This window comes from Equus quagga, chromosome 18, assembly GCF_021613505.1.
Source record: "Equus quagga isolate Etosha38 chromosome 18, UCLA_HA_Equagga_1.0, whole genome shotgun sequence".
Classification (NCBI taxonomy): Eukaryota; Metazoa; Chordata; class Mammalia; order Perissodactyla; family Equidae; genus Equus; species Equus quagga.
Genome location: NC_060284.1, coordinates 45,703,165 through 45,727,899, shown reverse-complemented (window position 1 = coordinate 45,727,899; position 24,735 = coordinate 45,703,165). Strand labels below are relative to the sequence as shown.

At 46.4% G+C, this 24,735-nt stretch overlaps 1 protein-coding gene across 1 annotated transcript in view; it reads left to right on the top strand.

Moving 5' to 3' along the window:
- The first annotated feature begins 8,384 nt into the window (after positions 1–8,384).
- The window catches only part of TSPAN2 (tetraspanin 2), a 43,232-nt gene continuing 26,881 nt past the window's right edge, over positions 8,385–24,735 (top strand). The window contains exon 1 of the mRNA XM_046645901.1: positions 8,385–8,538. Coding sequence (XP_046501857.1) covers positions 8,470–8,538 — 69 coding nt within the window. The 5' untranslated portion in view covers positions 8,385–8,469. The remainder of the gene's footprint in view (positions 8,539–24,735) is intronic.

Sequence of the window (24,735 nt, the reverse complement as noted above, 5' to 3'; positions counted from 1 at the left end):
TGAAGTTGGGGAGGGAAGCACCCCCTCCCCTGGTGGGGTGAGACTGGCCCTCTCTCTTCAATCTGTCACTGTACCCTTAGCCTTGTCCTATAAAGCCAAGGTGATAGGGAAGGCCCTTGGCTGGCAGAACCAGGTTTCACTGAATCCCTTTGCAAGTCCTGCATAGACAGTGTGATGTTAATTTTATGTGTCAACTTGACTGGGCCACAGGATGCCTAGACATTTAGCCAAACATTATCCAGGGTGTGTCTGTGAGGGGGTTTCTGGATGAGATTAACATTTGAATTGGTAGACTGAGTAAGGCAGATGGCCCTCCCTGAAGTGGGTGGACCTCATCCAATCAGTTGAAGATCAGAATAGAACAAAAAGGCTGAATAAGAGAGACCTCCTCCTGCCTGACTGCCTTGAGGTGGGACATTGGTCTTTTTCTGCCTTCAGATTCCAACTGAAAAATCAGCTCTTCTTGGATCTTGAGCTTGGACTGAACTACACCATTGTCTCTCCTGGGTGTCCAGCACGCGGACTGCAGATCTTGGGACTTCTCAGCCTCCACAATCACACAAGCCAATTCCTTATAATATATGTACACATAGATCCTATTGTTTGTTTCTCTACAGAGCCTTACTAATGCAGACCATCGTGCACCTCGCTTTAGAATATAAATGTCCTTAAGTACCAATGATTTTGCTCTCAGTCTTTGGGGCCTCTGCTGCAACTTAGAAACAATAAGGAAAGTCACATTAAAATTACGCCAGATTATTATTTTGTAACTTTTTCCATAGGGTCCTATGGAAACAATCAATAATCCTTTGAGTTTGCTCCTTTCTCCTGTTTCATAGTCCCCTCTCTTGCTTCATCCATGTCTGCATCAGAAGGTACACACTCCTTCCTCTCCTGACAAATGATCAAAGGAAGGAAGCTGGAGCCGCCTGAATGCTGCTGGGGAAACATGGTAAGAAGAGAGCCCAGCAACCTGTGACCATGGAGATGGTTTGTAATCAGCGAACCAAGGGCCTCGCCTGCCTTCCTTCTCTGGGCATCCGAGAAATGGTTGGTTTAGAAACCCTGAGCCCACAGACTATTTTCCAGCAACAACTGCATAGCAACAGGATCAATATGCTGCAGACCCAGCTGTACAATGAGTCAAAAAACTGCTCGTGACCTGCTTATCAAAACCAAAGTTCCGACATCAGGGGCACCAGGCTTCTTTTTCCAGCAGTAGGGCAGACGATATCCTGCACCACCTTCCTCACGGAAACTAAAACTGGATAAAATACATAAGCATCTTTTTAAAAACACATTGCTTAGCTAGCACAAAAAGGAAGAGAATCAACAAAGGTCAAATTGAAGTGAAAGCAAGAACCTGGGAAGTGAGCAGGTGCCAAGGCCTCCTTTGGCCCTGAGTTTCTGTTTCAACAGCTGCAAAGGCTTGGGGTTCACAAAGTCAAGCCCACTAAGGTAAGGAGTCTATCAGGAGTCCCCGCTCAAACCTGGTGCCCCCTCCCTAGGGCTTCGCCCTCAAGGTAGGAGAAGACAGGACACAAAGCCATCGTGCCAAAGGGAACAACAAGGAATGCACGTGTTTTGATCTTGGAGCTGGGGAGGGCAGAATCTCCCCTGGGAACTTGAAAAGCCAGCCTTTAAATGGTTTGTTGTCTGAATTAATACTCTGTGGCAGTGCCTTAAATGATCTGCAGAAGTCAAAGTAAATCCTCCCTGAGGAACAAAACCTCCACTGAGGACTCAAAGAATTTCCACAATTTTCCAAGGAAAATGAGCAGCTTACAGTAAGAAACGAAAAAAGAAAGAAATCACACAATACAGACAATAAGCAAGGCACTTAACTCAACAGGCAGAAAATTCTACAGGCAGCAAAATCAGATCACCGACAGTTCAAATATTGGCATTATGAGATACTGAATACAAGATTTTTCTACCACTCCATCTGATGAGGATTTTAGGCTGGTTACTTTTAAAACTGCAGATGAGAAGCAGGCTCCGAGGACTGGAATTTTGCTTGCCCTTTTGAGAGACATTTGCACTTGTGAAGGAAGGGGGGATGACCTTGTAGGGACCTGAAATTGGCCACCCCAGGATATGTCTCTTTGGCATCGGGATTGTTTGGGGCTGATTGCTTTTGATAAACTGGGACAGGGAAGGAGGCTCTGGGGAATGGAACTTGCCCTTGTTGGGACACATTTACATTTGTAAGGTAAATCTCTATCTGTAAAAGGTGCCTCCCTCTCTGTACCAGGAAGAAGAAGAGAGATGACCTTATCCCTAGAAACTCTTAATGGGGAAGGCAAGAACTTAAGTTGGTTGCTGTCTGGCAATCTCATGTAACTGATTTAGGGTGGTGGCTTCTGACCTTTACTTAATCCAATTTGATTCTTGTCTAAAAGTCATGGGATCACCCAACGACCAGACCCCACCTGCACTGATACCATTTTAACTTTTTTTCATGTTCTTTCCTTTGTCTTCGTAAAGAGATGACTCACATACCTATGCCTTAAATTTAGCCCTAACCCACAACTCGGGGCAGCAGCAGGAGCTCTGCCTGCCCATGGGTCCTGTCCCCATGCCAGCGGGGGCAGCAGCAGCGGCTCTGCCTGCCCATGGGCCCTGTCCCCATGCCAGCGGGGGCAGCAGAAGCGGCGGCAGCAGAAGCTCTGACTTGCCCATGGGTCCTGTTCCCATGCTACACTATTCTCTAAATAAAAGAGCACTACTGCCAGATCTTAAGAGTCTAAGAAATCTTTCTTTCGACTCCTCGGCTCACCGACCCCGCATCACATCCTTGCCTAATTTCTCCTCCACATGTCAATCAGTGTTCTGGCTCTCAGCCCCTTTCTATTTCTTCAGAGACTCTGCTCTTACTTTTCTTCTTTCTCAGCCTCTCTTTCTACAGACACCTTCTCCAAGAACTACGAACATGTCCATATCTTTCCCTTTAAGGAAGGAAGGAAAGAACAAAGAAAACTTGCTTCCCGCATCTCGCTCCACCACTCCTACAGCTCCGCTTCCTGAAAGAGCAGCTACTGTGCGAGCGCTCCCCGCTGCCCATTTGCTCCTCAACTGCAGTCTGCCTTCCACACACAGCCCCACCACTCTTCCGAAACAGCCCTGACCCAGCTTGTCAGTGTCCTAAATTACCATGTTACCAAATCTAACGAACTGTCATCTTACCTGTTATTGCTGAGCTGTTTGCACTGTGGCCATTCCCTCTTCTCAGAAACTCCTCCCTCTGCCTCTGTGACATCACTTTCTTCTGATTTTTCTCTTCCTCTCTGGTCATTTCTTCCCATTCTCCTTTGAGTGTTACATCTCCGCTGCCCACTTAAAGTGTTGTTGTTTTAAAGTTTCTGTTCTCAACACTTTTCACAGTCTCCCTGATCATGCTATCCATTCTTAGGGCTTAAAACAGCCATGTGTCTCTGGCAATGTAAGAAATCTTTCCAGCAGGTACTCCAACATGAATAGTTTTAAGACGATCAGTTTCCAGATCCTCAATTTCCATGTCTATTCCTTCCTAGAATCAATCTGCCTGAGAATATGCCTGGGATCAAGGTGTCTTCCTTCACAAGCTACCTCTCGCTCATCCTAAGTCTGATTATGGTACATTTCTCCACAGTTTATGTAAAAGTCTCTGGGCCAGCAACTTGAAACATTGCTGTAGGTACTGAGACTACCTAGAATGACTATTATATAGGGAATGACTATAATATGGGTAATAAAGGCTCTTACAAGTTAGAAGGGTTCCAACTCTCCAGTCAATAAATTGAAGAAAGACCAAATAGAGTTATCAGCTGATTGATCATTAGAAATAGTTTTTGATGATAGATCAGTATGTAAATTATGGCATATAATTCAGAACGGGTTTAAAGAATTGATTGGCTGTAATAACTTCTTCCATCCTCATCTACTTATTTGTCTAAACAAAGTTTCTGAGCATTAATATCAAAGCAGTGAAAACTATTGAGGGAATTTATGCTGAGCCCTATGCTGTTCCAGGAATAAGGAGCCTCCATTCACAGATACATGAGCTGGTAGGAAAAAATTCCAACCCCACCAATCTCATTAACAGATGCATTTTCAGTAATATTTTACTTTTATGTTTCATGAATGTTTATTTAAACTATATTTGTTATTTTACTCAATTGTGTACTAAGAATTATTTTAATGATAACTCAATCTAGAAGAAATTAATTAACACTTAGAGCCTTATGGTCTCAGGAGGAAAAATGTAATTTATTTTAATAAATATATAGTAATATTTGTTCAGATAAGCATAAAAGGACATTCAAGAAAAATTTCTTAAGCATATAAATACATTACTTTAGGATTACATTTCATGGGAAGAGTGGAATGGAAATACAAGCTCACGGAGAAAAGGGAAAGATGTAAAACTCTCACCCTGTTAAAGAGGATCTTGTCCACGTATTTCTTTAAATGAATAATGGTGGGTGGCAGATCACACTGGCACTTAGTTTCTACTGGATGCATTCAAATGAGTGATATGATAATTTTCTTTTAAAATGTCAATATTTAAAATACATCAGAAGTGACATATTTTGCAAACGTTCAAATTTATAATAGAGGATTTTGTATGTCAACTTAAAAATGTGTGAGGGTAAATACTGTACAATTCCATTTATATGACATTATAGAAGAGACGAAATTAATCTATACTGAAAAAAAGCAGAACAGTGGTTGCCTCTAGGAAGGTCGGGGCATGGATTGACTGGGAAAGGGAACAAAGGAACTTTCTGGGGTGATAGTAATGTTGTATACCTTAACTGGGTTTGGGGCTAGAAAGGCAAAAGCATTTGTCAAAAATCATTAAACAGTATGCTTAAAATGTGTACATTTCATTGAGGTAAATTTTATCTCAGAAAAAAAGAAAAATTATAAACAAATATTTGAACTCTAGTTAATGTTATGCATGCTGAAGAGTTTAGAGGTGAAATGTGTTGATGTCTAAAATTTATTTGGAAATGCATAAAAGAATAAGATCGATTGACAAATGGACAGATGTAGCGATAAGTAATGTAACTAAAGCAAAAGGTTTATAGTAGAATCTAGGTGGTGCGATATGGTGTTCACTGCTCAATTATTTCAACTTTACATTTGAAAATATTCACAATAAAATATTGGGGAAAATGTGCAAGGGAGAATATATTTTTTCATAATTCTTTTAGGGGATGTGTGGGCAAAAGTTTGAAGACCACTGGTTTCTATTATCACCATTTACTGATGCATCTTTAACCTAAACTTACAGCCCGAACCTCTCTCCAGAATCCCAATCATATTTGCATCTGTCTCCTGGACAACTCCATCTGGATTTTCCATCAGATCTAAAACTCAACAGATCCAAATATGAATTTATTGTCTTCCCATGTCAGAAATATCATCAGCTACAGTAACAAAATATAAAAGTCAAACAAAACGAGGGTTATTTTTCTTTCATAACAAGAAATCTGGAGGTAGGTGGCCGCTGGCATTGGTTCGGTAGTTCAACAATCTCCTGGCTGGCAGGTCTGCAATTCTTTTGGCCTTTCCTCACAGTCACAAAATGTTCTGCAGCTCTAGTCATCATGTCTGAGTTGGAGACAGGAAAAAAGGGAAGGGAGCAATGCCAGTGTCAATTGAACATTTTATCAAGACAATTTCAGATTTTCCAGAAGCCTCCCAGCAGACTTCCACACAATCCCATTAATCAGAACTGTGTCATATGGCCCGCCCCCCAGCTGCAAAGGAAATCAGGAAGCGAGTACTTTGCTTTCCTACCCTCTAAATGGATGTAGGATTGGGTGATGGAGGAGCCCATCTAAAGTATGTGTAACATTCTCCCCCAAACTTGCTTCATCTTCTATACCCTCTATCTCTGTTAATGGTTCCATGATCTGCCCAGCTACCCAAGTAAGAAACCCAGGAGTCATCCTTTCCTCTCTTTCTCCTTCTATTCCTCATATCTACTCTGTCTTGATCTTTTATCTGACAGTCTGAACATCTCTCAAATCTGAGCCTCCTTCCTATACCCACAGCCACTACCTTGGTCCAGGTTCTCATTTCTTACCTGAACTGCTGTAACAGTCTCTTAATTAGTCTCAAGACTTAACGTCAAACCATCCTCAATGTTGCCCCAGCTTGACCATTCTAAAAATAGAAATCTAACCATCTTACCCCCTGCTTCGATCCTGTCTATGACTTTGCGTAACGTCTAGTTTAAAGGCTAACTTCCTTATTACATCATTTGATGTCATCCTCTACCTTGGTATAATAATCTACTCTTAGAAATGTGTTATCAGTTAGGACTCCCTAGTCCTGTCAAGGGTCAACTCCCCTAAGACACGACTTTGTAGATCCTGGAGCTGAGGAAGTCTATACTCAAAATCTAAATCTGTTATGCTAGGCAGGCAACCATCTGTGTGCCAAAACCGTGTGAAGGAATAATAAATTTATATGTTATAATAGGGGCTCTGTTCCCAGAGAGTATAAAATGTACGATCTCTAAATGTATTTTGTCTTAGAGACATAAAGTTCAACAATATATTTAAGGTATAATATCATTGTTGATTCAGCTCAGAGATTTATTGAATACCTACTGTGTACTAGACACTACTCTTTAATCTAGTTCTTTTCCTTTATAATAGATCAGAGATGGTAGCTGTAGAACAATAAGTATTTGATTGAAGCTAAAGATTTGCCTTTTTCTGTCTACCTAATGATTTCTGTCTTTGTCTCTATTTCACTGTTTAAGACTTATGCTTATTATCAGAGTCAGCACTTTCATTTTTCTGTCTTCTACTCATTTTCATAAATAAAATTCACCAGGTATTCAAACAAAAGTCCAACGACACAGATGTCGGCAAAGATGGCAATATGGTAGAAACTGGTCACCTGACTGAGTGCAATACAATAAGAGCCAACCCTTTTATAGGACTTATTCTGTGCCAGGCACTGTTCCAGGCACTGTACAAATATTAACTCATTAATCTTCACAACTCTTTTAAGTGGGTACCATTATCTCCATGTTGCAGATGAGGAAACCGAGGCCGGAGGACAGTTGTGCATTTTCATCTGCTGACTGAAAGCTGTGCCCACCACCTTTCTGACCCACCTCCCTCTCTGCTCCACTTGGTTCCCCAGGAGGCATTGTTCTCTTCAGCCCTCTGCTTTTGCACATGCTTTTCCATCTGCCTGGACTGCCCTTCCTCTCTGCTCAGACTCCTTTTTCAAGACCAGATCAGGCCCACTCTCCTCAGCAAAGCATTTCCTGCCCAGTGCAGTGAGGCCAGGCCGTGCTGGCCGGAATCTTACCCAACCTCTTCACCTTGCGATAATTACTTGCTTACAGATCTGTGTCTACCATCAGAGACGGTGCTACTAGGTTTTGCTGTCTCCGCATGGTTGAGTCCCTAGGGCTTGCTACTATGTCTGGCCTAGAATAGACACTTAAAGTTTTGCTGAATTAATGCATAGGCTCCTTGGATTTTACACTTTCTTTCGCCCCCATACTGTCTGGCACCACATATTGTAGACACTTAGTCAATAGGAGTGGGAGTCTGGTTTCCCCGCCAGCAGCCTAACTTAATAAACAAAGAAAAACAAAACCTGCCACCTTTTCTCCTGTCTCCACATCACAATTAATCCCCCCGAGGATTCGGATTCCTTTCCAAGCCCTCCCTTCATCAGTCGAATCCAGCAGAAGCCGGGGAGTCTGACTCCCCATCTGCTGGCCAGGACGAGCAGGGTGGGGAGCAGCCGTCAGGGCGCAGGGCAGCCGCATCCCGCGCCTTCTCCAGGGTCTTGCCCATTAAGGTAAGAGTCCTCGGAGGAGCGCGGGAGGGGCCGAGGGAAGGTCCCCTAGAAGCGGCCTCCACCGCCTGTGCGCTCGGACGGCGCCAAGGAACCACAGCCCTGGACCGGGCGCCCCGGCCCGCGTGCCCCGAGACGGGTACTGCCAGAGTCAGGGCCGCCTCAGGTCCTACTTATCTCTTCTACCCGAGGCCCCCTTCCTAGGTTCCCTTAGCCACTGGGGCCTCGTCCTAAATCTCAGCCATCACCACAGGCCTCAAATGAGCCTCTGCACAGGGCGCTGATTAAATGGGTCTCGGGTCCCCAGCGGACGCTCCTTCCTCGCGGATGCTCGGATAACCACCGGGAGTGGGGCGCGTCGCCCTGCATCCGGAGGAAGGGAGGCGGTCCCTCGTCCCGGGGGGAGAGCGGGCGACGTTCTCCTTCTGGCAGCTGGGTCTCCACTCCCGCTACGCCCCCACCCCTCGCCAGCCTCTCCGCTCAGAGTACCCCCGACCCCGTCTCTCTCGACAGGCTGCCAGGCTGCCGCCCCGCCCCCCGCAGACCCCGCCCACAGCCCTCGCGCTCCGCCCCCTCCCCGCCGGCTCCCGCCGCTCCCGGCGCTCCGAGCGCGGGCCTGGGGACTCGAGATCCCGCCGCCGGGGCCGCAGCATGGGGCGCTTCCGCGGGGGCCTGCGGTGCATCAAGTACCTGCTGCTCGGCTTCAACCTGCTCTTCTGGGTAAGACCCGGAGCCGAGAGGGTCGGGCAGGGGAGGGGGCTGGGCCGGGGCGCGGGGCCGGAGTCCCCCGGGGAGCTGACCGCTGCGGCGTCCGAGCCGGGCTCCAGAAGGCAGGGTGTTCCAAAAGGCGGAGGTGAGAAGGCAGCAGACAAAGAGGGAGGAGAGGGATGGAGGGGAGAGAACGGAAAGAGTGAGAGACTGAGCAACGAGCAATGGTGAGAAGGGGGGGCAGACACCTTGTGGCTCTTCCCTTTGAGGAACCTCTTGCCTTGGTCTTCATCTGGCAGCTGGTGGTGACTCCAGGTGCGGGGACAGCAACCCCTCCTCACCTCCTGAGCGGTCGGCTCCCCGCCAGCCTCCCGTGCACACACCCCTTCTCGCTCTGCCTTTACGCTGGAGCCAGGGCCTGGCCAGGGCGTTGGGAGTGAACCCCCTGCGCCGGGCCGCCAGGGATGGTACCCCAACCGGAGTGTGTGGAGACACCACTTGGCTGTGATGGTTTTGTTTAGGAAATTGCGGGTAGGAGTAAAAATGGTGTACGTGTGTGTGTGTTTCGGGGCTGGGGGTGGGGGGCGGAGGGTCGTTCTTTTTCTGGGAATTAGGGGAGGGTACCACTGGATGGGGGGAGGTGGTGGTGCTCTTCTGTGAAAGGGAGGAGTGGAAGAGAGGGGCTTCCAAAGGTAGCAGCTTCTCCCTACAACCAGCCGGCAGCCTCTGCTCCATACTAATGCTCCCAGAAATGATCTCATTCAACTTTGCGTTGAACGCACCACATTCCCGGGATTAGTGGTTTACAGAGAGATAAGGGCCATGACCCTTGTCTCCTATATTACGGGGACGAGGTTAGTGCCACACCATCCATGGATCCCTGGATCCCCTGCCTCTCGCCCTGGAGCACTGTAAGACAAGGTCTGAAAATTCTCTTGTCTGCGTATTCCCTCTTGGGCTTTCTCAAGAGAATGTCAGCCAGTGTATCTGCTCAGATAGACCCTGAGGGGAAATAGAGATCTTGCTTTGGGGGGAGAGGCTCTTGGTGCTGGGAGGGAGCAGCAGGGGCCTGGGTGCTTTGAAACTAGAATTGAGGAGGGTGGTGGTTGTCCTGACTGCTCCAGGGAGTTTGTCTTCCCGTGACTGCAGCTAATTAATTATTGAATGATGGGCTCTGCTTGTGTCTGCTAACCCATTAGCCCAGATGCCTGAGTGACTCCAGCAACAACAAGCTCTCAGAGGCCAAGATACCATCCTCAGCATCCCTCAGCAGGGGAAGATGTGAAGGAGGTACCCCGAAGACAGCCCCTGCATTTTAAAAATACACTTGTTTTTTGTCCACCTGGGCATTTACAGCCAGCATACTCAGGGGGCAGAGGCGGGGGCATTTCTAAAGGCCCTTTATGTTGTGCTTTTTAATAGTCTGGCTTAATTTCAAAAGCTGTTAATTATAGATGTCATGCTTCAGTGACACCCTTCACTCTCTCTGCTTACAAATTCAAAAGAAGTTTTCTATCAGCCTGAGAAGGAATTCTGAGGCTGGGTTCAGTGCGTACTTAGGCCTGCTGTTGTGCCAGCCTTTCCAGGGATAATAGAAGCATTTACTGAATCCTTTCAGTGTGTCAAGGATAGTGCTAAGCACATTGCATTCATTATTGCATTTAATCCTCACAACAATCCTGATGTGCGTACTGTTGTTATCCTCATTTTTCACAGGTGAGGAAACAAGCTCAAATAGGTTAACATGCCCAAGATCACACAGCCCGTGAGTGGCAGCGGTGGGACTCAGACTCAGCCTACATGCTCCTAAGCACTGTGATACGTTAAACTTCTAACCAGTGGTTCTCAAAGTGTGGCTCCTGGACCAGCAGCATCAGTACCTTCTGGGAACGAGTCAGAAATGCATGTTCTCAGCCCCCTTCTGGGCCTGCTGAATCAGAAAACTCTGGGGGAGGGACTCAGTGATCTATTTTAGCAAGCCCTCCAGGTAATTCTGATGCATGCTGCAGTTGAGAACCACTCAAACAATTATCAACCAAGTATTGAAAGATATAAAGATAACTTATACATATATCAACATATGTAATTTATAAATATAAAGCACTGTTCCTTAAGCTGCTAATCTAGTTGAGGAAACAAATCCAATGCATATAGAACAACAACAAACAAATAAGACAGTGTATAATCGAGTGGCAAATTTCACACCTCTGACCATAAAGACAGTCAGGAAGGGAAGCAGGAACAAAGCGAAGTTTGAGTGTCTACCATGTGTTAACCACTGGGCTTAGACGTGACCTTTGATACACAGGATCTAATTAAGGCATTCAGAGAAAGGGTCAGAGCCACAGTGAGGAGTCAGGACAGTTCTCCTGAAGGAGGGGATGTTTAAGCTGAACCTCAAAGGATTGGTAGAATGGAGGTAGACAAGGTGAGGGGGTGACACACCGCCCACCAGCGTAGGAACAGAGCAAGGGTGAGTGTGACACTGTCTGATGAAGGGGTCAGGCTTAAGTGCAGAGATCCCAAGGGGGTGTGCTTGAGCAAGTTCCCCTTACTTCTAGGCCTGTCTTATCATCTGTACAGTTGGGGTAATTGAGTTGTTGATAGGATTAAGAGGAAATACATGAAGTATCTGACCTCACCTTCCTCTGAGCCTAGTCCATAGTAAGTGCTCAGAAAATGTTATTGGGCCTGGTGGCACAGCAGTTAAGTCACACGTCCTGCTTCAGTGGCCCGGGGTTTGCCGGTTCGGATCCTGGGTGCAGACCTACGCACTGCTTGTCAAGCCATGCTGTCACAGGCGTCCCACATATAAAGTAGAGGAAGATGGACACAGACCTTAGCTCAGGGCCAGTCTTCCTCTGCAAAAAAGAGGAGGATTGGTGGCAGATGTTAGCTCAGGGCTAATCTTCCTCCAAAAAGAAAAGTGAAAAAAAAGAAAATATTATCATTCAGTGACTGGCACATAGGAAGCATTCAGTAAAAGTTAGCTCTCTTTTCTGAGGCCCACAGTGTTGGGGAATAGTGTAGATGTTTGCCAAGTGACTAGCAGCTTGTCTTCATTTAGGATAACTGCACGTTATCTTCCCAGTTTGTACTTGCGGATTTTCCCCACTAGAACTGAGAACACTGAGAGAAGGAATTCTTTTCTGTTTTGTTCACAGCTGTCCCCTAGTGCCTAGAACAGTGCCCAGCATGTAGGAGGCACTGGTAAATAGCCGTGCAGTGAATTGATGAGTCTGCAGTTTAGAGAACTTGGTACAAATGGCCTTTCTGATTTGCACAGGTGATCAGTTATCAACTTTATCTGGAGGACTGAGCCTATCTCTTCCTGCTCATTACCTTTCGATTGTTCACACAGATTGAGCCCAGCAGGGGAAGGTGGGGCCTTCCTCTCTCCCAGTTCCGTGGTGGGTGGGAACCCAGGGTCTTGGAAGAGCGGCAGTTGCAGGCAGCCTTCCCACGCCTGTACATACATGACCAAAGGGAAAGGGGCGCCCTGAGACAGGTACCTAATGATTTAGGGGAAAGCAGTTGTTTGGGATAAATTATCCAGATATCTACCTTGACTGTAACTGAGGGAACCAGATTCCAGAAAAGCCCTGCCCTGGTGTCTGAAGTTGTTTTTCCTGATTGGAGGGGTTTCTGGGAAGTGTGGGGAAGGGGCAGAGGGTGGGGGACGTTTTCCTGGAGGGATCGGCTGTCGCTGTGACTTCAAGCGTGGTATTTACACACACCCTTCGATGCTGGCGTGCCTGCCCTTCTAAGGTATAAGGTCCCCCTCTGTGGCAGCACTTCCTTTCCTGTCAGGAACTCACCAGAAGGCTGGCACGGAGGCGGGGGTGGGGTATGTTTTGTGATCCGCAGTTTGACAAGTGGATTTGCAACCTCCTGGCAGCTTGGTTGAAGTTTCCCTGGGCTGCGCTCCTGATCTTATAAACATCCACTGGATCCTGCCTGAGCCGGCACAGCGCTCCCTGGCCCAGGGCCGCCGACTGTATTCACCATATTCAGAAACAAAAGTAAAGCCTAGCCGTGAACCCCACTAAGTTAATTTCTGTTATCATGGTTGGTGTCTAACATGAAGCCCCTCCCAGCATCTGTGGCGTCTGAATTGACTGTGGTGTCTGACACCACAGTCAGATAGCATGGCAGAGTCCCTGCCTTTCACTGAAATCACCTTTATTTTTTCCCTCCGTTGCATAGCAATATAAATAACACACCACAGTCCACCAAGCCGCATCTGTTGGTTTAAAGAAAACCTTGGGCGCTGTTTATGCCTTGGCTTATTGTCGTGTGCTCAGCGTTTTCCTATCATTGTGCTGTATGAGCTGCTCAGGGCTACCGACCAACAGGAAGCAGGACTGTTCATTGTAGAAAGTCAGATGCCATATATGGCTTGTTTGAAGTTGTTCTCCTTTCCTTCTCGCCATGATTAATGCAGCCTTGGGGTTTCACTTGGCGATGTCTGAAAAGTGCTTTTAGGAAAGACAGTGTCTCCTGGGCTTTGGAGTGAAAGATGTTTGACTCCACAGAAGCTGACCAAGGTTGCCTGCCTCTCTTTCCCAAACTTACCTCAAACAGTAACTTCAGATCCGTGAGAAAGATTGGTTAAAAAAAAAGAGCTGAAGGCGCCAGCCTGGCGTAGTGCTTAGTTTCATGGGCTCTGCTTTGGCAGCCTGAGGTTTGCAGTTTGGATCCCGGGAGCAGACCTAGCATCGCTCATGAAGCCATGCTGTGGTGGCATCCCATATCAAATAGAGGAAGATTGGCACAGATCTTAGCTCAGTGACAATCTTCCTCAGGAAAAAATAAATCCCTGAAGAAAGTATTCCTCCAGGTTCACCCAAAAGCTAGACCACCCCAGAAAGCAGATAGGGATTTCCTTGGCCTTCTTGTAGGATAGTCTTCATTTCTGATTTCTGTCAAGGTGGGAAGAGAGCAGCAGAGGCCAGCCTCCGCCAGTGTGGACGAGAGGGGCCAGCCTCCGCCAGTGTGGACTGGGAGGGACTAGGAGTCTGTGACAGGGGCCAGTCTGCAGACAGTCTGCAGCGTGGCAATTCAAATACAGGGATTCAAAGCCTAGAAGGTGGATACTGGCATCGCACTGCCTGGGTTTATTCCTGGCTGTACTATTTACCAACTAGGGGACCTTGGGCAAGTTGTTTAACCTCTTCGAGCCTCAGTTTTCTCATCTGTAAAATGGATGTGATCAAGTACCAACATCAATCTATGATCTTTGTGCGGATAATGAGTTCATGTGTGTAAAGTAGTAAGTATGGTACATGTGGGTGGTAAATACTCAATAACAGAAGATATTAGTAGTAGTCGTGTTTAAACACTAGAAGTGCAAGAAGAATCCAGAATCCAAAAGGTTCGTAAAAGTAAGGAGAAGTGGGCAGTAGGTGTCCTAGGCCCAAGCAACCAAGCACAGCAGCAGGAGTCTCGTAGTTTATGAAGGACAAGGAGTCAAAGGGGAGGTTCCCTCCTCTGCAGTCAGTCACTCAGCAAACATGTGCTGACCACCTGCTACGTCCCGGCCCCCTGCCACACGCTGGGCTTTCAAAACCAGTAAGACACAGTCCTTGGCCTTGAGGCACTCGCGCCTTTACTAAGTGCTCCATTTGGCCTTTGATTGTGGTTTGCTTCCTCTCTGGTGTCTTTGCTCCTTGCAGGCGGGGACAGTGTCCTGCTGGTGGCCTCCTTCCATCCTCAGCACCTGGAAGAGGTTCAGCATCACAGGATGGCTCCAGTTAACAGGGCTGTGTGCACTGACCCCAGTGCAGGAGCCATCTGTTTGTTACCTGCCCGGCTGCTGAGCTTCCACAGGGAGGCCTGTGGGTGCAGTGGGAGGCCTTTGGGGATCAGTGCCTCTCCGACTCTAATGTGCGTACAAATCACCCAGAATCTTGCTCAGATATATCCTCTGATTCAGTGGGTCTGCAGTTGTAACAAGCCCCTGGTGACACTGATGTTGCTGGTCTAGGGAACCACTGGTTTTGATGAGGCCTGAAGAGGTCGAAGACCCCCGGTGGCTCTGGTTTCTGAATGGAGCAGAGAGTGCCCTTCCTCTTGGCCTGCTCCCCTGGCTTCCTTGCGGCAGTTCTCTTCATTCCAGTGACCACTTTACCATTATTGTCTTAAGACCTTTTTTTTTTACATTAAGATTTGATGGTTTATAGTATTACCAGGCAGCCACCTGTTCATTGTCCATTGTGTTTCACTGTGTTATTCTAGAGCATTCATGCAGTATCTTTGGGTCTCCAGTCATGTGTGACAAGAGAACATAACCTCCATCCCCTACTTTATTATTCACAGTTAATCTCACAACAGGGCTGTTCTCCGAAAGCAAGTGATGCTATACTGACCACCGAGACCGGTCACGTCATGGTTGCTAAGGAATTAAGGAGAAGGAATTGAGAAAGAGGCCGGTAAAATGAGAACACCAGATGGGCTGGGAACACATCTTACAGATGAGTAAGGGTTACCTTGGCTTGCTTTTTTCATCCTCTTTGGATTTAATTGGGAACAAAAATAATGATGCTAATTAATATTCATATAATGGTTTAGTTTACAAAATACTCTCACATGCATTATCCCATTTGATCATGAATCACAACAATCCCATGAAATAACGTAATCATTCCCATTTTACAGATGCGGGAGCTGAAAGTCAGGCACAGTAGGTAGTATGTCTGAGATCAAGGATTTAGGGAGGAGCAGAGCCAGGATTCACACCCAGGTCTTCTGATTTGAAACTAATTTTAATTAAATGTTCCTCTCCGTATATTAAGGTATTAGGGCATGTGGAGTATAAAGTATAAGAAACATTACTGGCTTGGAAAATGTGACATCTGTGACCAGGGAGATTACATCCAGTGTTGGATTTAGTCTTGATGCATTCCAGAAATGCGGGTACAAAAAGATAGGTAAATCAGGCCGGCATAAGGGAGAAGTCGGAGAGAGGCTAAGAGCACTACTGATCAGTTTAAGGCGGAGGAAGGCAAGACGGGAATTGAGAAAGGCTATGTATTAAGAGACAGTTTTTGAACCTAATTTCAGTAGGAAAATCTTGAAGGGTAATGAACATTATATAAATATAAGCTGTGTGCCAGCTGCTTTCCTAAGTACTTTTTGTATATTAACTCCTTTAATCCTCACCATGACCCTCTGAAATAACAGCTCTTTTAACATGAGGAAACAGAGGTGCAGAGTTTAAGAAACTTGCCCGGGGACTCAGGGCTAGCCCGTGGCGGATCTGGGTTTCTGTGTGTGGCCTCGGAATCTAAGGCTGCAGATGGACAGGGAGAGGGGGTTGAAGCTATGATGAGCATGTGAATTCTAGACCTGCACTCTCCAGTACGGTGGCTACGCTGCTAATCTCATGTGGCTATTCAGATTTAAATTAATTAATATAAAAAGAAATCTAATGCTCAGCTCCTAACTTGCACTAGCCACATTTCAAGTGCTCAACAGCCTTAGGTGGCTAGTGGCTACAGCACTGGCCAGAACATTTTACATTAACATCATTGGAGAAAGTTCTGTTGGATAGCCTTGCCTGAATATAGCTATTCTTTCTCGCGTAAATCATCTTTTCCTGTTTTTCTCTTATTGGGTCTTATAAAAACTGAAACTAAAGAGAGGGAGGAACATAGTTTCTGGAAAAGGGCACTGACGTATCTAGTAGAGAAGGTTTAGAAAACTCCAGGGAATTCCGGCTGTCAGGGAAGGAAAGTAGTGCTAAATAAAAATTAGTAGAGGAAGGCAGCAGAGGACGAGTTATTGGTACCATGGGAGTGGTGTTTCCTATCTTGAGTAGGATTCAGTTTTCAGTTTGAATGTAACGTTAGCAAGTCTACCACAATATTAACACTAAGTGCCGGGCAGGGCACTCCCTGTTTGAAGGGTGTAATGGGAACTCATTTAATCTCTTAGGGAGGCACTGTTTTTACCTGCACTTTGCAGCTGAGGAAACTGAGGATTAGCGAGCTCAAGTGACTTGCCCAAGATCACAGACTAGTGAGGAGCAGAGCCTAATTCAAATCCAGGATGCCCAGAACCCTCTGTTTTTATCTGCTATGACTCTGTGACACCGCAGTGCTATACACATGGATGTTTCTGTTATTATCCTGTCTAAGGACATCATTATTCATTGTCTGAGTCTGAATACTCAGAAGAGGTAAAATTTTCTACAAGAACAGTTGGCAAATATCCCAAAGTGTGTGCCAAGCCCTGCCCTCCCCATCATAATGGTGATTGAGAGAGAGTCAGCATATAAACTGGGTCAAGGGACTTGGCCATGGACCGCAAAGCCCCCAATGAGCAGGACCAGGTGCCTTGGAATCTGCTGCCACTCATCCAGAAAGCCCTGTTGGTCTCCCTGTGTGTGCATCCCTGTCCATCCCCGGTAAATGGCCCAGTGCTGCCTGCCTTCATGACCACAAACGACTTCTGGTCAAACTGCTATCGAGAAAAATCTCTCTAGAACACCAAGCTAGACTTTCATGATTTCTACTGGATTCCACCCAAGCTAACTTTTAAATAAATAAAGCATTTGGGCTGGTTCTAGTCTAACCTGAGTTCCACCTGAAACATTTTTTCCTCCCATGGTCTCTCTGTAACAACTAAAACTGGGTGAAGATCATTATTATTGATTGATATTTAAGAATCCTGTTTATCTGCTCAAGAGTGGTTCTCTCAAACTACCTTGAGAAATATTAGGCTGTAAAATAAATATTGTTTATTGTCCTGTCTTTGCTTATATAAAGCTTGATGTAGACAAGATGTCACAGGAGTCATTGTAGCCCTCGAGGTAAGTGTTTATTCAGAGGGTGAGCCTAGAGTAAGAGCCAGCTGGAGGCTGCGAGGAGGAAGTCCAGAGAACATAGAAAAGACCATTATTGTCCTCCTGGAAATGTCCTTGAGGCGAGGTAAGGCAGACATTGGGTTTAATTCACGTCAGTGACTTGGTGGATTGGGTTTTAGGCCTGGATGTATTTGGCCTTTGCTTGGTGAAGCCGTCTGCTTGCTGGAATCATCAGCCAGTAGTCCAGGACATTTGTTTTGCTGTCTAAAGAAAACTGTACAGCCATCGTCCTTCTCCTAATTCCTGCTGATCTCTCCTCTCCTCCTCCTTTTGCCTGTATTTCTTTAGAGAAAATATGTATAACCACTGAATAAATACAACCCACTTTCCACCCTCTGTGTTATATCTGCTTTACCATCACAGCAAGCTTTTCATCCCAGGTCAGTTTCCGTCCCCTGAGCTTGTCTCCCCCAGCACTTCTCTGCTGCCTCCCAACAATGTCAGTTGACCCACACAAGTTAACTTTACAACAACCTAAACAAACAGAGGAAGGTGCATTTGGCGCAAAAATATAGCCCAGTGTTCTTTCCAGAGATAAAGAGAACACTCCTGATTCTGTCATGGATTGCAGAACCCTTCCATCAGTGCAGAGAATTAAGCATTGATTGATTTTAAAATGTATCCTTACCCGAAGGAAGTCTTTCAGAAATTTCTTACCATGAGCTTGTTCTTATGAAATCATTATGAGGAAAATAATAGAAGTCAGAAACAATGGCATCTAACCAGTGGATTTCCAAACTAACAGCCATCCATCAGATGCTGCCGTGCTCCTGCCTCCCAATTCCACCTCACCTGGTCCTGATGTTGAGGCAAGGGCAGCAGGGTTCCTCGGAGGTAGCTTCGCATGGATATCATATGGCATTTGGCTCTTCTATTTCTTCTGACAAAATCCTTGATTTTGAGAAAGTGCCATCTGAATCCTTACCTTGCTTTCACGGCATAATAGGATGAAAATCTTGGGCGCTAGCTTTTCTCTGAGAAAATGAGTATCATCTTCCAAAGCAAATGTGCTTTGACTTTTGCCTGCTAAAAGGATGGAACTCCATTACCCTTATGGCATGATAATACGGTTTGCGATCAGATCAAGAATTGTGAGTGCTTGTTACCTGATTCCATCGAGGATGGGAATTGCCACCAAGAGCAAGTATTAGCTTAAAAGCTTTTAATGAAAACTCTAGGGTTGAAGTGTTATTTCCAACTTCGTGTGACTTTATCCCAAAGAAGAGAACTGCAAATGAGCTGGGCTGTTTGTACACATGGTGTTCACCCTGGGGAAGTGAGAACACAGAATTGATTTAGTTCATTTGAGTATAGTGTGTGTGTGTGTGTGTGTGTTGCTATAATAGTATTAAATGTTCATATTCATATGCTGCCTGTAAAGGGCTTGTATAAGTTTGTTCTTTGTGTCTGTGCACGATGCACAGCACACATCCCTGCAGGCTTAGGAAAACAGAACTGATACTACATACTCTTGTTTTGTTTTTCTGTGGGAAAGTGTTTTGCTGAATCTTTCAACAGTGTGCTCACATTGTGCCTCCTGAGGTGTCTGCACAGTGTTTCCCGGTATATTCATCACAGTGCAGATGAATTTGAAAATACAGACAGTCCTGGACTTGTGATGGTTCACCTTACAATTTTTTGACTTTACGATGATGTGAAAGCCATAAGCATTCAGTGGAAACCATACTTCGAATTTGGGATTTTGACCCTGTCCAGGGCTAATGATATGCAGTGCCATGCTCTCTCGTGATGCTGGGCAGTGGCAGCGAGCGCAGCTTCCTCTCAGCCACATGATCACGAGGGTGAACAACCGATAAACTTACGACCATGCTGTACCCAGACAACCATTCTGTTTTTCACTTTTAGTGCAGTGTTCAATAAATTACATGAGATAGTCAACACTTTATTCTAAAATAGGCTTTGTGTTAGATGATTTTGCCCAACTATAGGCTAGTCTAAGTGTTCTGAGCACGTTTAAAGTAGGCCAGGCTAAGCTATGGTGTTCGGTCGATTAGGTGTATTAAATGCATCTTCGACTTACTGTATTTTCAACTTACGATGGATTTACTGGGACGTCACCCCATCAGAAGTTGAAGAAGATTTGTAGAACTTCTCGAAGTATTCCCTTGGAGGGCTGTGAGGGAAGTTGTTCAAAGTTGGTCCTGTCAGTCTGTCTTAGGTCAGGTTGCCATAAAAAAAAATGGGTGGCTTACACAACAGGAGTTTATTTCTCACAGTTCTGGAGCCTGGAAAGTCAAGATCAAGGTGTCGGCCAGTTTGGTTCCTGGTGAGAGCTCTCTTCATGGCTTGCAGACAGCTGCCTTCTCACTGTGTCCTCACATGGCAGAGAGAGAGAGAGAGGAACTCTCTGGTGTCTCTTATAAGGGAATCCCATCGTGAGGGCCTCATTCTCATGACCTCCTCTAAACCTAATCACTTCCCAAAGGCCCCACCTCCAAATACATTGGAGGTTAAGGTTCAACATATGAATTGGGTGAAGAGGACACAATTCGGTCCATAGCACGGCCTAAAGTGCACCTTCATGAGGGCCTTCCATTTGCTCATTAGACAGATGTCTTTTGGGAGCCTGCTCTGCAAGGCAGAGGGCAGGTGCTTGGGACACAGCAACATAGACCCTGTTCCTGCCCTCACACAGTTGAGGTCTTAATTTTTAAAAATATTACAGAAATGTTTAAATAGAAATAGTTACACGAGACATGAAGGAAGGTACATACTGAGGCCACGGTAGGCTTCCCAGAGAAGTGACATCAGAGCTGACAGCTGTGATTGGGTGTGAGTTGGGGGGAGAGTTGCAGGGGGGAGAGCTTTCTTAGCTAAGGAAGTAGCAAGAGCAGAGGCCCCCAGGTGGGCGAAGGAATTGAAACTGTGTGGCTAGGCATCTGAGGACAATTAATTGTGTCTCCCATCTAGGTAAAAGCACATGTGCTACCTGAGAGCTCCCCCGAGTGATGCTTTTTACCCAGTAAGGGGGCTTTCTGCTGGGTTTAGTCGTCAGATAGCAGAGTAGCATATATTTGCTCTTTGTGATCAGGGTTGGCTAGCCTCCCCTGGGGGCGGCGGAGCTGTGCAACTGGAGGACCCAGGTCTGGAGAGTGATCTTTGCATCTCAGCACTGCCCTCCCTCCAACTTAGTGCCTTCCCAAGAAACATGTTTGTGATGCATGAAATCATTTTTTTTTTAAGTGAAAAAATATGTCCTCAAGATAGAACATTGCACCAGCAATCCCAGGAAAGTATAAATAAATACAGTAAAATAAAATTGAAATTCAGTAACAAGTTCTGCCTCATGCTATGCTAAATAACTTGTTTCTGGCAGATAGCCTTTACTTAAAGGAAACTTTTTGTCCATGCACTTTGCTTTAAATGCTTTCTTATCACATCCATAGTCCTCTCTTCTGTTACTTCAGTTTTCCAACACAAACTGTCTTTTCTAAAGACATATGCTTACAATTTGCAACTTTGTATCCTACCAACTCTCTGGAATATGGTTGGCTGTTGATATAATTTGCCTGTGAAAGTGCATAATATAATTGTATCTGGTGAGCCCCTATTTAATGACGCGGACTTATAAGTCGTCTGTGCCTTTCACTGCTATCTTTTTTTTTTCTATTTTAATTCTTTCCTCTTTTTAAATAATGGACACACTTCTGCCCTCAAAATCCTGTTTTTTCACATTCTCTGGGTGCCTAACACAAAACTGGTACTCAGAAAAAAAAAATCATCACAAAGAATGATGATATCCAGCATCTTCTCGTGGGCTGGTTCTGGAATTGAATTCTTACCTGCAGGGTTAATGTCCCTCCTGGACCGCCCAGTGGGGATCAGCTTCTCCGTGAGCCGCTGAGATCCTCTGGAGAAGGAACTGGATCTTCCTTATGTATGAGTCCTTGGCTCCTGGCTCACAATAGGCGCTCAATAAATGTTTATTAAATGATTAACATCAAAGCCCAACTCATGCTATTGTCTGAAAAAGTCCATTCCTGGAAAAGCAACAGAATTTCTAGTGATAATTATTCCAAAGGCATGGGGATTCGTACTATCCTGGAAGCAGGGCAGCCCTCAGCCAAGTTCTTCAGTCAGTAGAGTGGATCCTTTGTGGTCCTCACTGCATCCACTCCCTGGCATTCCGACTCTGGCCTTCAGCCACTCAGGTCTTTGTCTTTGGCTCCTCCCTGTTTCTGGGGTCGGGCAGCCCTCATGCTCCTGACTTTTCTCATCAAAATGAGTAGCTCGCATCTGGCCTCTCCTCAAGGGCCTCCCACGGGCTTTTCAAAATAGTAGCAAACTCAGTAGAAGCAACGAGCCACGGTCTGCCCCAACTCGCCTTTTAAGCCCCAGACTCTGACCTCCGATAGCCGGCTCTCTCTCCCCAGTACAGCGTTCCAGGTAGGAAAGCAAAGCCCTTACCTGCGCTGTTCCCTCTGCCTGGCATTCACTCCTCCCTCCAGACCCTCTGTGCTCCATGACTTCTAACTCATTCTTCAAGATGTAAATCTAAATGGAGTGTCTTCCGCTGTACACTGGCTGTGGCACTTTGATCTCTGGGCAATGTGATGCTCTTCCCCTGAGCACACTTCCTGCACGTATTGCATTTATTAGTTTACAAGTTATCTTGCGTGTTAGACTGTGAGTCCTGTCTTCCTTGTCGTTGTTTCCCTAGTGCTTAGCACTGGACCTCCGGGATCCCAGTTGATTCCCTGACAGACAGAGAAAAAGGGAAAGGGGATGATGGCAGGGGCAAGAGAAGGAAAGGGACAAAAAGGGGGAGCTCTTGATCCTTATTTGTTCTACCGTTGGCAGAAGTGCAGTGTTACGTCTAAATGCAACAGAGTGGCTCAGATTAAAAAGAGAAGGGGGTTTGGTCTAGAAGGGTTACAAATTCGGGTTGGAGGGGCCTGAAGCCTCCCCTCGGCTCACTCAGTGAGACACCTCTTCCCAGGTATAGGACGCACAGGATAACGGGGTTTAATGTCACTAGACTTGCTCACTTTGTTCCTGACTGGACTGGAATTGGTGTGAATTTTTTCAAGCGAGTTCTGGTGTGTGGTAGATCAACCAAAGTCCAGAGTATTTCAAGAGCCTTACAAGAATGGTGAATTTGAAAGGACCAAAGAGCTACATGGTCTCTGTCGATGCCGCTTTCTACAGCCATGATCACTCTCGTCATCAGTAACCTCGGGGCTCACCGGCTCCTCGCCCACGGTGTTCCTGACACAGCCAGCAGCTGCATGCTGGGAGGATTCCCTCCGCACGCGATGACGTTCGGCTGAGCCACAGTTTCCTTGACCCAGGAGGAAACCCGAGTGGCTTGGGTTGGGGGGCGTGGATGAGCAAATGCAGATTTTTTTCTCCTTGCCCCATGGCTTTAAATTGCAACCTCTCTTTTAATTTTCCATTATGCATCAAACACATGTGTTCCAGAAGTGGACAAATGTATTCCGTCTGGGAGGATGATCCCAGACAGCTATAAATTAGAGTTTGTGGACAGAGATGCCAAAATGTGGCCACATGGTAGGGTGTCCCTGGGACCAGTCACCTCCTCCACAGTCTGCCTGGTGGCTGCTCAGTGGCTGCAGGCCTTGGCCTGATGCCTCTGTCAATAGATTTTGCTTTGTATTTGGAAACTGTCTTTCCATCAAGTCGCCGCGGAGGCGGGCTGGGCAGAGCAGCCTGTGAGGCTTCGCTGGGCACATCTGCTCCAGGCGGCCCCCCGGCACTCCTAGGCTGGTGTTTTCCCAAGGGCATCACTCTCTTTCCTGCCCCAGAAACAGCAATGACCTCAAAGCTGGTTTCCTCCCAAACTAAAGCACGGCCCAAGAAAACTCTCCCCCATTTTCTTGGATTGAACTGATGAACTACCATATAATGCTTATACAATGTTTTTAAACTTATAAGAGTAATACATGCTTAATACAGAAAACTTAGACAATATAGTGAAAATAAAAAAGCCACCTGTAATCGCACCCTTCAAAGATAAATATTGTTAATTTTTAGCATGACTTCTTTCAATATTTTTCCATGCCATGCTACCCTTTTTAAAAATGCAAAAGTCATTTAAAGCTGGTTGGGCCTGGTTCCGTTAGCTGTCCCTCACATTATCCAATTAGTGCTTCCCTCTAAGTACTGGAAACTTTTAGTGATTCCTCATTAGAGTCCAGCTGGTGTAACTCTGTTCCTCCAGCCTTCACTGAAGTCGTGCCACAGCCCCCACAGAGGCAGCGCCCTTGGGGGCACAGAGGGCAGAGAAGGCTAAAGTCCTCACTTAAATTCAGCCAGATCGCCCCAAAAGGTAATGCTGGTCCTTTACAAATAGCCCCACAGATAGAAGGATGCTGTGTACAAAGGGCTCAGGCCTGACCCTGACTTTGGTGTCATTGTTTCCTCATAGAACCTCCACTTCTCTGAGCTGTGTGCTTCTGTCTTCCCGTTGCCAGCACCTGTGTCTGCTCTTCCCTGTTGGGGCAGGGACAGCCTCTAAGCTGTTCATCTAAGCTGGTGATGGGCTCGGGCAGCCCCACACTCACTGGATGGCTTGGCAGAACCTGGAGGCTGTTTTGACATCTCGGCTTACTTTCCCGTAGTGTCTGGAGTCCAGAAGGTGCCCAGTGAATATCTGTTGAGTGACTGGTACAATGAAATTGGAGATGGCTGTTTGTGGAGAGAGAGGATGCCATGGCTGGAGCCTGCTGGCGGGGAGTTGTGACAGTCCTGCAGTGGCAGAAGGGGCTTCCAGCTTTGGTGTGGAGCCTCACAAGAGGCCCCAGAGTGGCCGAGAGGAAGCAAGCGATCACTCTCCCAGCTGCCAGCCTGCCCAGCCACTGTCTGCGCCAGCCGCTCAGCCTCTCCATGAGCCGCACAGCACACAGACCATGCTTTTTCAGAAAATTATTTTTTCCTTTCTCACTTTCCATGGAAACTCAAAATAGCAACCAAAAAAAAAAAAAAAAAAACAGGCAGGCTCCCTCCTGCTTGCTAAACCATCCCCGGGCCCAGCAGTGACCGTGGAGGCCTGGGGGGCAGAAAGCGTTCTAGATGCCTCTGAAACAGCTTTCTCACTGGGCACGGCACACTCATAAAGTGTGGGTGGGTCCTGAGGTTGGTGTGTGTCCTTCCTGTTTAGAAAAGTGGGTTTCCCCAGGGTCTTGGAGTTCATCTTGCTCTCGGTGACCCGGCGGCTGAAACACAGTCCCCTTTCATTGTGGTGTTGGTGAGGAGGTCCAAAGTGCCCAGCAAAGGACAATAAGGCAGGGGCAGATGCCTTTTATGGGGACTGTTACTGGAACGTTCTTTTTGAGATGCCTCCCGAGCTATGCTGTGTATGC